Source organism: Orbicella faveolata, unplaced genomic scaffold (genome assembly GCF_042242905.1).
Source record: "Orbicella faveolata isolate gen_17 unplaced genomic scaffold, um_ofav_v1 contig_12, whole genome shotgun sequence".
NCBI classification, from domain to species: Eukaryota; Metazoa; Cnidaria; class Anthozoa; order Scleractinia; family Merulinidae; genus Orbicella; species Orbicella faveolata.
In genome coordinates, this window is record NW_028301539.1 from 19,835,001 (window position 1) to 19,848,247 (window position 13,247).

General features: G+C 40.2%; 1 protein-coding gene across 1 annotated transcript; it reads right to left on the reverse strand.

Moving 5' to 3' along the window:
• Positions 1–3: 3 nt before the first annotated feature.
• On the reverse strand, positions 4–1,714 carry LOC149117050 (uncharacterized). The gene is made up of 4 exons (XM_089280828.1): positions 1,704–1,714; positions 1,400–1,557; positions 796–942; positions 4–138 (listed from the first exon to the last, which is right to left on the reverse strand). Exons 2-4 carry the CDS (start codon positions 1,553–1,555, stop codon positions 4–6), a joined length of 438 nt encoding a protein of 145 aa, XP_089136954.1. The 5' UTR covers positions 1,556–1,557; positions 1,704–1,714.
• Between the last annotated feature and the right edge of the window lie 11,533 nt (positions 1,715–13,247).

Sequence of the window (13,247 nt, forward strand, 5' to 3'; positions counted from 1 at the left end):
GACTCACTTTAACCTGTAAAACGCGCGCGCAATCAAAGCCGATAAAATTATACTCACTTGGGAACTCGTTCTTCTTTTTCTCGTTTTTTGTTTAGTCTGTGAAGATCTTTTTTTCACAACATTGGAAGGTATAACAACCTTAAAATTAGAAAAGAATAATGCAGTATGTACGACATACTCGTAGCTGTTTACAACGTAAAAATTTGTTATAGTTTGAACGATCGCCTTAAAGCAGCTTTTAATTAATAACAGCTATTGACACTTATTGGTTAGGTCAGCATTTATAACATATGAAAACTAAATTATGCAAATTGAATAGTTTTGCTCCCCCCCCCCCCCCCCCTCACACAATCGTTGATAAAATTTGTAGTGTACATGTACTCAGTATCTGCCAGCTTCCTGTATAGTTTAAAAGTTGCTAAACGCTGGTTTTCTTTTTGATATCCAGAATTATCAAAGTTGTACGTCTCTCGTGTAACCAGTATCGCTATGCGACGGCGCTCTCTGCATTATCAAAAACCTCTGTAGCTATATGGTCCTATATGCGATCGTGCTCTATCCATGACAAATTATCAAGAATAGACCATATTCATTTTGATGTCCATTTACCCCAGCTGCCAGAATCCTTCCGTTTCATGCTTTCTAATGCTAATTATGGCTACTTTTATTTTCGACTCGCTGAAATGGATTCTGGTAGTTTTATAAAATAATGACTTTTTATCTGAAGCTGAGCTCGGAATGAAGATTTAGAGGACCACAACATAATAGTATATATATAATTATTATTTTCCAAACCTTTGTTATCTCCAGATCTGAATTATTGTTGTCCTCACCACTTGAGATCAGGTTAGGCTCTAGGATGCTACCTTTCCACAGCGTTGCCCCAGGGTTGTATTCTTCTGGATCATCTCCCCATAGATCGAACTCTTCATTTCTTCTGTTCTGATATTTGGTAATATATCGAAAGTTAATTCTAGGTAATGATAGTGCATTAATATAGCGCAAATTCCAGAAGGCAACGATAGCAACAATTTCATTGACTAGATACAATTAGTTTTCAACTAAACTAAAGGTGGAATGGGATTGCAAATAAACCTTAGTATAACAAGGTAAGTAAAATTTAACTTAGGGAAAATTAATATCAGTCATTTAAGACTTTCAACAACAGTGTCTGCTTTCAAACAGTCATCCTCATCTAGAGGGAGACTTAAACAAAAATACGTAAACTTGCAGGTGTTTCTCCAGTTAGAATGTTTGATTTCAAATTATCACGCCAGTTCTCGAAAAAGAGCGACTGAAGAGTTTTTTACTTGAAGATGCGTTTGACAATTCCATAAAGGGGTAAGATCAGATGTCAAATTTTTTTCAACGGAGCGATTTTTTTCTGACGTTATGTTACCTTGTTCTTGGGTTTATACGGTTTTGGTTTTGGCGGGGTATGCTGCAATGGAGAACTTGATTTCGATGTGGCTGGCTCCTCTGGCGAAGCTGCGTGGCCAGGTGGTTGCTTATCGTGTACCAAGTTTCTTTTCAACACTTCTGCATAATGACACATTCCTTGCATAAAGACATTAATAAATTATTATGTACTTTGAATCACTTCAGAACACAAAATTCCTTTTTGACGGAGGGGAAGCATGACTCGCTGGAAAAATGCATTGGTTTTAGATATGATTCTTTACTACATGTAAAGGACTTGTTACCTTTTCCATGGATCCTAAGGCAACATAGTGGTTTCCAGTGTGTCCAAAGAAGAGAGTATCTACTGTGGCGCCTTCTTTTGGCTCGATGATTTTGACGAAGTTCTCATCCTGGGGGGCATAAGATTCCAAATTTTAATACTGAAATATACCTGCCGTCGAGGCGTCGGTATATTTTTAAACAATAGAGATTGCAATGGCTTCAAAATTAAGTAAGACAAGCAATAATTTGATAGAAATAGTATTAAAGCTTCAGGGTTAGCCTTTGTTTTAGCTCTTACTACAATTTACAGAACCACAAATTTTCTCTGACTTGTAAGCGATCATCATCTATTGTGCGGTAGCTTACGGGAGTTTATTCTCGAAAACTACCAACTCTAGATACGGCCACTTTTTCGAATTTCCAAGGTGGCCATTTACCAGAGTTTCGGCTTTATAAGGTTTATATTGCTAAAGGTATAGTGGAAAAATCAGGTAATTTACCCCATGTACTGTTATGATAATAAGCTTGTAGTGCAAGGCATCTGCTAAAGCTTGAATCACAAGTGAATTGGCATAGTTATTTTGGAGTATTTCTAAAGCTTCTGACCATGTTCCCGGCACTTGCCTACCACCCATATCTGTTTCACACGGGAAGGCCAGTCGATCATCTCCGTTTTCCTGTGTAATAAAAGGAGAACCAGGCTTATTTCTATTACGACCATTAGTAACATCATGATCAATTCATCATCAGTGGACTGACAATCGCAAGATTCCGATGGTTAAAAAAAAAAAATTGTGATGGTACGTTGTAGTGAGGGTACAGTGATTATAAAACTATCCTATTATAGGAAATTAACGCGAATTCTCAAAATTTACGTTAATTTAAACCTCACGTTCATTCTGTCCGTCACGTTAATTTAAACCTCAACTTCGTTCTGTCCGAACACAAATAGAAACTAGGAAACAAAACCTGCTCTTTTCCGTACACGTCTGCAATATTTCTAGTTTATTCTTGTTTTAGAAGAGCGGTACAACAGCCAAAGTATCTTAAGAACAAGGCCGTAGCCAGACTTCTAGCAAAGACGAGGCAAGATCTGCGATCGGCGAGGGCGCGGGCCGCCAGGGGGTCTGGGGGCGAGCTTCCCTCACCCCCACCCGCCCCCGCCAGAAAACTTTGAAATCTATAAGCTCTGCATCGTTGTTTTCAGCGTTGTTCAATATTTGTTCGTGTTTATTGAGGAAAATCAATCTTGTTCAATTGGGGATTAGTTTCCCAACTAAACGTATTTTGTTTTTAAGTTTGGGTTAAAATCTAGACGAGGCAAGTGCTTCGTCTTGCCTCCCTGAAAAAACCTCAAAAGTCGCGTTAACTTTCTTCATTTAAATATTTGCCCCGTCCCTCGCGTTAATTCCATTTTTCAAAAGAAATTTTCCCTCAGATCCGCTATAATTTAAGTCGCGTTGATTTCCCATAATAATAAGGTAGAACAATTGCTAGAATGCCGCGTTTGATAGTGAATTTTTTCTTGGAAGAGGGTGAAAGAAAAGGGTAAAAGCACTACAAATTTTTCATAAGAGATTCATCATGAGAGTTCGCCGCTATTTTAGCGGGCTCGAAAACTGTATGGAAACCCAGTTTTAAATAATTTCCGTAAATATTGAATTCTAAAACATTCATGAATCGGATACTTGAGACTCCACGTAAAGGATTTTACTGAAAAACTTGAAGAATGCAGGTATAATAGAGAGTATCCAGTCGCAATTTTGATTTTCCTAGTCATTTGCCTGTAATTTCGCCAGACGGCAAAATCAGAACAGCCAACAATGAACGCGAATTTTAAGTTCAAAAGCAATAATTTAGGGCTACAAACAGCACAAAGAAAGTCACATAAACAATAAAGAACAGAGATAGCTTTACTGAGAATCTCAAGTAGAATAAGGTAGGATAAAGGACAACATTTATTTTACGACGCAAAAAAAAAAAAAAACTGACAGAAAACACAGGACTCTTCCACAAACAAATTCATAGAAAAACACGGCATCAAGGCAATCGTTTCAAACTTATGAGATCTTAAACAATCTTTTCGCATCTCCGGAATGAAATCGACCAAAACTGGCCATAAAAAATCAATTACTTACATCGAACTGATGATTTTTCAAGTACTCAAAGATGACAGCAGTCAATGTCGACGGACTAAATCCGATTTGAGAAGAAGCGGCGTAGTAGAAGCATTTACCGTCAGCTGGTCGGTCGAACGCTATCTCGAATCCAGCTTCTGCCACTCTAGTGGCGAGTTTTGAAGAAAGACTTGTCTGAGGGAAGAAACAACCACATGCAGCAGTCAGTCAACCGACAGAGTTTTGATAACTCTGATTCACTAAAGAGTGAACCTGTTAAAATTACGCGATTTACTCACCATTCTTGACGCCAATACACGGAGTTGCCCTGAAGTACTGTTCTCTTTTTTCTTGAATGATTTTCCGCGTGGATGACAGGTGTCAATGGATACCATTCAAGTAGCCATTCGAGTAGCGGTAGGGCGGTGGAGCCGTACGTTTCTCTCAGAAAATTTTTTTACTGAAGTCTTGAGCCTTCATAAATGTTTGTCGCATTTTTTAAATTATTTTTTGCGGATCCTGGGCGATTTGAATAGAAAAAATTTTCTCCAAATATCAAAAATGTGAAACAAAGAAATAATTTCGTCCAACTCAGGGCAGCCATTACTATGACGCAAGACTTGGCAACGATGTACAGATGTTTAGAGCATTTTTCATATTTGACGCACCAGCAATAGTTCTAGCAACCGAAGCGAGATTAGGATTTTTACTGGGAACTTTTCAATTTTCGGCACTTTTGTAGCTAAATTTATTTAAAATTAATTTCCCAGGAAAAGAGAGTACCCTGGGAGCGAGGTTGTACCGTTTATACTCGTCCCCAGGGTCATCTCTGCTTTCAAGATGGCGGGCGAGCGGTTTATAGCGATAGTTTAGTGATAGTCGGGCGCGAGATGTTTCTTGGTGAAATAATCCACGACCTCTCAGACCAATCGAAGAAAAAAAAATACTCGCAAAAATGGCTCGCATGGCTCGCTGGCTCGCAGATTTAGCAGACCCTGTTTCATTTAGATAATGAAATATATCGATCGATTAAGATAAGCAAACTCTATACATAAAAGTACTCTACAGTTGTATAGGTACATGTAGCCTACAATATACGTTCCTGTAGAAAGCATTTTTTGAGCTTTAAGTCTTGCGAGTAAGCTTACGAGTGCATGCAGGTGCTGACCATACAAGTTTTACGACAGCAATTCCATACCACAGCGTTTGTGTTAAAATAAATTTTACGACTCGCTAAAGAAAGGTGCCATTTTGATTACAAAACAAACTAAGATCGTAATACTCACGTCTGGCGACACTTCCAAACTCTCGTGTTGCCGTCAATGTCCCCTAAACATCATTTGTCTCTCAAACGAAGCAAACGACTGTCAATCGAAACGACGCTGAATCGTGGCGGTTGAATCCAAAGCTCTAAATATTTACCGCGTTAACTACAAGTTTTCTTGTATTTCTCGGCATTTCTTTGGGAACAAAAACTTCGAATTGTTCAAATTGTCATTTTTCAAAGCATAAAAAGGAGATATTTGCGTTTAGGTGCCAAAATAATGGAAAAATTTCTGCTCCTTTCTTGTCATTCAACTGAACACGAAAGAACCACACATCACGTTCGCGCCGAAATTTGATTTTGTTGTGCTGACCTCTCGAACATGTGCAGACGTTATTCAGCCCTGTTGCTGTTGTCTGGTACTGAATAGTTGACAACTTATAACATGAGGATAATTACCACACAGTAGAACATAGCCGGGTCTTCATTTCCCAATGCATAAATGTTGTCCACCTTGCGCCTTGGTTAGAAACTGTTTTCACACACCATACTTGCAGTCTTAAGCATGGGAATGCCATGTCAGTTTTCACGCTGGAGTTCCTTCCTTATATATGCATGTTGGATAGGTTCAAGATGACACAGCCGGAACGTTTTACAACTGTGTTTCTTGAAGTACAACCTGGCGGGTATCACGGAACTTTCGCTAATGCTGCAGTTGCGCAACTCTAACAGTTAATCACTCATAATGTATCTCAGATGCCATTCCTAACATGAATGACTGTATCTGTAGTGCAAAGGGAAACGCACGCGTCGCTAGAGAACAGCTTCCACCTATCTGCTTTCTTTGCAAAGCGCATATCTTTCGCTACGCTCTCAGGGTCTTGTTAGCGAATGGTTTGCTGTTCAAGGCCAAAATTGTTCTCCAGTTACTTGTTGTCAGCTTCATTGAACCATGCTGACTTTTGGGGCGTTTTTGACGTCCAACCAGTCACTCTTCACCTGCCCAAATGCAAGTGAGATCAGGAGTAATTGTGACTTTCCAGGAGCGAAGCCACGTGTAAATTAGGGCTTAACAGGAGCTTGAAACACTCGAACGCACATTGTAATTCCAAAGAAACCAGGTCACAGTAAAATCAATCGTTAGCGTTCATTGGAAGGAGCGATGAATCAACAATAAAGGAATCAGGATAACAAAATAGAGATGTACTTGTGATGTAATAGAGATGTACTTGTGATGTACAGGAGGCAGCGCGGCCGAGTGGTTAGGGCGCCGGACTTGAAATCCGGAGGTCGTGGGTTCAAGTCCTGCTCCGACCACTAAGCTGGAGTTGTTTCTAGGTAGACCCTAGTTCAACTCCTGGGTCATGCTTGTAAATAGCCTACTGGTCTGCCTCCCGCCAGTTGGGATTTTTAAGCCAATTGTGTTTAGTTGATATACTTGTTTCTTTCAGTTTAAGTGGCATGCCTGTGAACTAGCTCGGTGTAGCTAAGCGCATTGACCACTATAAACAACATTTTTTTTGGTTGTGATTGTGTGGTTCGCACCAAAACCAAAACGATACAAAAGGCTTATGTAAGCTAATACTAGCTAAGATACAAAACATAAATCAAGGATAATGATGGAACATAGATCTTAAACTATAACGACACGATTACGACTTAAGATATGTAGACTTACTTTGATCTTGCTCCTGCGAGGGTAGCAATAGAAGAAGCGATAGCTTAGAACAATAGCGGTGACAGCGATAGCATAGAATAGCGAGAACGTAGATGGCGTAACTAAACTGATAAAAATGCGGTGTCTCTAATTACATGATTCCAAAGGTTATATTACGAAACTTGTATTGATCACAGCATGAAAAGCAAAAACTTAAAAAATGTACATAATCGTGAATAAGTAATAGGTATGTAAACAAAACGAACAAGAAAACGAGTTACGAAAGTAACAGTTATTTCATATGGGGAAGCTCCCGCCCGACGTCTTAACGCTTACTCTTTGAAACACTTTTTCTTGTTTTGACTGGCAAGATAACTCTTTCATATACCATCCATAAAAAGTCTGTCCCTTCCACACACTTAAAGTCGGCACAATGCATCCTCTTTTCAGAAACTTGCGATACCCCCCGTGTAGTCTATTAGAGGAGTACTTCCCTGAGGGGCGGGGTGGGGGTAAATTCGATTTTTTCCATCGCATCACCGCGTCGTTACCATAAACTGAATTTTCGCACATATTTCCATTGACTTACTATTGGCCTTTCAGTTGCTCAGGAATGACGGCGCCACTCAAATCATTTTGAGAGCGGTCACGCGCACACGTGCCAAATCATCATCTGTATCAAAGAAAACAATAAATCTTTGCTCAGAGTGGACTCATCGTTTTCTTTCATGCTCTTTTATCCGAGCGACCTTAATCATTGGGTCCAACCAACGCAGTGAGAATTTGTGCCATGAACGTTCCGCTTCTGTAGTGACATCGGCCATCTACCTCTTTGATCCAATCCAGGATATAACAGATCTTGACATATAGAAATGCGAAGTGGGTCAAATTTCACAAATACACCAGCTGTTATTTTATAGCGGGTAGATGCCTCCAGATTCAAAATCCTAACTTCTTCTACTTGAGAATATGTCAGAAAAGCAAGCAAAAGAAAGAAACGTGTATTCCGACAAATGAAAGTCAAATTAAGAGCTGCCGTGTGTCGATTTCCAAATGACATGAAAGGTCAAAAGGTCGCTCATATTGCTCAAGTGATCTATTTTGAAAATATTCTCAGAATTCGCCGATTAATTTACCCCAATTTTGTTTTCGCCCGACGTGTACTTGAAATGATTGTTCTTCCCCAGAGTATAGTCTCGTTGGGCGAAGCTATGTGCCAGAATGCTTTTTTGAGCCTTGAATTTCGTCTAAATTCAGAGTTGGTGAGCTCTGTCGCGAAGCATGAATTTAAAAAATTCGTCAAAAATTCACGTTAAACTTTCATTTAAATTTTACACCGCGAACAAGCAGAACAAATAAGGTCTTTTGATTTCCTGGGTTAACCTTTTCTTGAACGCTTTCACTTTTTAAACGGGAGCTTCCGAAAAATGCGAGCGCAAAATACAAAAAAAATTGCAAAAAAACAAAAAATAACAATCTAAACGACCTGAAACTTAGATTCTTAGAACTAGTTCACCTAGGCTTTTATTCTGGTAAGTTTGGGAAAATCGGTTTTTTTCTATTTTGCATGACCTTAGTTGATCCCTACAGCAAACTGCTCTTAAATTGCTTAGGTTTATAATCCTTCTCATGGAAAAGAGTGACATGTAGATGTTTCCCTTTCCAGCTTTCTTTGTTTTGTTTGTTTTAGTTTCCCGTGGATAGCGCAGTTCTCTTCCCTCTTTCTATCAGCCTGGCAACGTCAAATGTTGCGAACCATAATATGTAAAACCATGATTTCCTTGTAACAAGACCATAGCCCCTTACTACCGAGGCAATATCAGAACAAAGATTCCTTTTATATTTATTTTCTATTAAACTTTCAATTTCTGGCCTCCCACAGGAACCTGAAAAATTATACTGACGCCTATGGGAAATTACACAGCTTGTTAGCTAGTATTTTTTTCCTAATTCACACAGAAACAATCGTAAAAGAAATAAATAAGACCTAAAACAAATTTTTATCGAGGCAAGTGCCTCGGTTCGCCTCGTACTATCTGCAACCTTGATTTTTTTTACAATCCGGTAAAGAGGAAAGTTATCAACATTTGAAAATTGCAATGAAGGGCTTTGCAGGGAGATGGGGTTAAAGACAACGAACGGTCGTAATTGGCGCATAGCTATTAACACTCTCTTAACAATAGATTCAAAAAGTGAAAGCTCGCCTCTTATTTTATGAATACTTGTAGCTGTACATTATGTGCCTGAAATATGACTCAAATGGACATGGTTCCTCCCACAGCTGTTGTAATGTCAAAACTCAAAGCAGTTGCGAGGAGAACCTGGTTTTAAAAGTGTAAGCGAAATACTTAGATTGCGCTTTATTACTTTTTCTCGATGTATTTTAAAATTTTTTTTCACGTTCTGTCTCACATTTTGTTTAGTAAATGTAACGTCAGTGAATGGTGAGAGGCGTTTATCAAAAGGAGCTACATGCATAATAAATGGAGAGGTGATGTTAAGTTTCAAAGACTTGTCTGAACGTTTACTCTATATCTCGTCCTCGGAGACCCAGGGGCTACTAGCCGGGACGAAGCGATGTTTTCGGGCGAGCGATATCTTCGAGCGAAAGTTTACTCCAAGAGCTGAAGAGCCCCTGGGAACTTTTTGTTACCTAACCAGTTCCAGAAGTGGTCGAATTCTGTCCCGCTGATTGGCCAGAAAAATATTTTTCTGGCCAATCAGCGAGGAGGTGCAGCCGGGTAACTCTGTCGCCTTCTTACACGAAGTGGTTTTCTTCATCGATCGACCTGCTTGGACCGTACAGCGGGAAGATTCTCGTGGAGAGTTTCAGAAAAAAAGATTCAACGAAGCCGAGGAAATCGCAAGCCAACATGGGGGCTAGGAAGCAATACTCTTCCATCAATTTTCTCGGCGGATTTATCGAAGGTATATCGTAAATTTTTATAGCTAATGTACCCGATTTCTACACTGTTGTTTTTGGTTACGGGGAGAGCTAGTCGTCTGCATGAGCTTACATATTATTTCTCCTCGATCGTTTTACAACTTCTGAAACTCTCCACGATGTGCATTGCGCGGGTCACGCAACTATGTCGACCGAACGTGGGAACGATCGGCTAATTACAGTGCACGCACTTTCTTGCTATCGCCAAACCAAAATGCAACTTTAGTTTGTCTTCTGTACGATGGATCCACAGTGTGAGGTCGCTTGTTGCAGATTGTGTCTGTTTTTTTTTTTTTTTTGGATAAACGAAGGAAACGAAATATTGTTGGGAATTGAAAATTCCCCTAATGATGATTGTGCAGAAGTATTATTACGGTTGCCTGAAATTATTTTTAACTGAATTCATTCTGAACGACAACAGCGATAGATCATAGCTAGAGACTATAGCTGCCGAACACTAGCCAATTTTTTGTCGTAAAGCTGCAGATTTGTTTTTGTCGGGGTCAAATCGGGTTAGACTTTTGTTGGGCCATCAGCTTGCCGCACGCTAGCCGATTTTTTTGTCGCGACTAACCGCGTCGAGGCTTGGGGTCGAGTCATCCAAAATCAAGATGGCACCAATTTCACTGACGTGATTTCCATGACATTTTCTAATTGGTTGAGGCGCGCGCGAGCCCCGACAAATTGCCTTGGTCCACCGCACACTAGCCGACAAGGCTCGACAAGACGTTTTGAGAACTAGCACTGTCATATATCGCCCGACAAGCCCCGATCTTGTCGCAGACTTATCTGAATTCACCGCACACTAGCCGACAAGTGGAGATTTTTTGTCCGCCGACAAAAAATCCTCTAGTATGCGGCGGCCTTAAGGTCCGGTAATACGGGCAACAATTTTTTTAAACTTGCCTCGCAACATTGTTGCATTGTAAGTTGAAACACTCTGTTGCGCGTATTACCACATTTGTGATCAACTTGTCTCGCAGCAAAATACAGTGTTGCAAGTCTGCGAATTCTACACGCTTCATTTGTCAATCGTGTGTAAAAAAAGATGGGGCCTTTCATATAATTTAGCGTTTCGACGAACTTCCACTTGTGGCCGTCATTTTCTTCTTAATTTTCCGTGCCAGAGAAGTTCTCTCAGTACGAAGCTCAGTGTCGTTTCGGAACAAAATAAAGTTTTGTTGTTGTAAAAGATAGCTAGGGGAAAAGTTGTATTTCTGCAACAGTTTTTCCAAGCATTTTGCCTGTTTTGCCACTTGCTTTGAACGGACAAACGACGTGCCCCAAAGACTATGATACCCCTCGAGGTCTTTGCACAGCGCAAATTTATTACTTTCCGAGAGCCATGTTATATTTTTGGCCGCATTGCCGCGCTTTGCGACAGCCAATTACTCAAATTTGTTGCGAGACAAGTTGCAGCTTCAGTGGTAATACGAGCAGCAAAACTAAAATTTGTTGCAGAAAGCAGAACTCGAGCCTACTTAATAATAATAATAATAATAATAATAATAATAATAATAATAATAATAATAATATTTAGTGAGGAAATCCAACTCGCCAAAGGCGGTTTTCAGTGGAGTCCTCCTAAATAAAAATCACCTAAAAGTGACAAATAAGAATTACCTAATAAATTACTACGGTCAAAGTATTGAACACCGTCTGCCTCGATGCAGGATATGGGAGTTCTCTCCTTTCGAGATGTTATGTCATTAAGAGTTTTCCATAATGGACTTGGATTTGATTTGTTTTCGGTAATGAGAGTGGTATAGCATTCCGATTTACACCTCTTTATCTCCCTGTTTATTCCTCAGTTCTTTATAGCGCGACCAGTGGTGGGCAGCTTTTGATTTCAGGGCTTTACGATGGTAAAAATCTCGTTGGTGCATAGCTTCAGATAACCTTGCATTCATCCATGGAGAATGAACTCCTTTAATTCTTGATTTCCTTATGGGAGCGTGGCTGTCAGCTACGTTTGTAAAGAGCTTGTTCCAACAACCGACAGCGGAATCAATGTCCTCTTTGTTTAGCGCTTGGTCCCAGTCAATGTCTCTAAGATCTTTGAGAAATTCCTGCTTGGAGTAGTGTTTGTATGACCGGTATTCAATGGTTCTCCCAGGTGCCTTGGGAACACCTGATTTGATCACGCAGAAGATTAAACAGTGGTCGCTCAGAGGTGATGAGATGACGCCTTTGTCAATAACGCGATGAGAATTGTTGGTAAACAATAGGTCAATAAGTGTTGATGACTTCTCCGTTATTCTTGTTGGTGTATTAATTTCTTGGTCTAAATGGTGAGAATACTTTGCGCAACATGCTGCCTCAACTTGCAACACTGTAGTTTGCTGCGAGACAAGTTGGTCACAGAAGTGGTAATACGCACAACAGAGTGTTTCAACTTGCAATGCAACAATGTTGCGAGACAAGTTGAAGAAAAATGTTGCCCGTATTACCGGACCTTAAGGGATTTTTGGTTTGGCGCGATAGCAAGAACGTGAGTGCACTGTAATTAGCAGTAATTAGCCGATCGTTCCCACGTTCAGTCGACATAGTTGCGTGCCCGTGCAACGGCGATTTGCACATCGTGGAAAGTTTCAGAAGTTATTCAACGATTGAGGAGAAACAAGTAAGCTTGTGCACTCGACTAGCTTTCCCAGCAGTCAAAAACAAAAGTGTAGAAATCGGGTACGTTAGCTATAAAAATTTACGATATACCTTCGATAAATCCGCCGAGAAGAGTATCGCTTGCTAGCCCCCATGTTACGGTTTGGATTTCCTCGGCTTCGTTGAATCTTTTTTTCTGAAACTCTCCACGAGAATTTTCCGGCTGTACAAGCCAAGCAGGTCGATCGATGAAGAAATCTACTTCGTGTAAGAATGCGACAGAGTTAACCGACTGGACCTCCTCGCTGATTGGCCAGAAAAGTATTTTTCTGGCCAATCAGCGGGACGGAAATCGACCACTTCTGGACCTGGTTAGGTAAGAATAAGTTCCCAGGGGCTCTTCAGTTCTTGAAGTAAACTTTTGTCCGAAAATATCGCTTCGTCTCGGCTAGTAGCCCCTGCGTCTCCGAGGATGTCTATATTTAGATACAGATTTGTTTCTTCTGTCCGAAATGACTAAGTCATTTCCATTCCGAACGAAATTTGAGGAAACCGTTGCGACAGCGAAGACTTAAAAGAAGTCGGTCGTCTCATGGGAAGGAAAGGAGCTTTTAAATTAAAAACACGGCAAACTGTAGTTCAGGTGATCCAACAAAAACGACAGGTGTAGATCACAGCCCCTCAGATGGACCTATCAACCCTTCGACCAAGACGGGTGCATTTTTAAAACATTTTCTGCACAAAACGCGCTGCAACGCGACAAAATTTTTGGTTTTCACCATTGTTATAAAACAATTTTTTGCGTCTGAGAAACACTCAAAGACAAATGAGTTTTACAGGAGGAAAAAAGCAACAACTGACCACATTTTCTGACATTTTCTGGAATAATAGTCCAAACAATGTTAAAGGAAGAAGTTCAGAGGCACCAACGTGCACGGCCGTAGTAAAAGTCAGTAAAAGAAATAAACCAACCCTTAATCC

Coding starts and splice junctions, on each gene's coding strand:
- LOC149117050 (XM_089280828.1), bottom strand. CDS start 1,555: ATGTGTCATTATGCAGAAGTGTTGAAAAGAAACTTGGTACACGATAAG. Junction 943..1,399: donor CGTATAAACCCAAGAACAAG/GTAACATAACGT, acceptor ACCAAATATCAG/AACAGAAGAAATGAAGAGTT. Junction 139..795: donor CAGATCTGGAGATAACAAAG/GTTTGGAAAATA, acceptor TCTAATTTTAAG/GTTGTTATACCTTCCAATGT.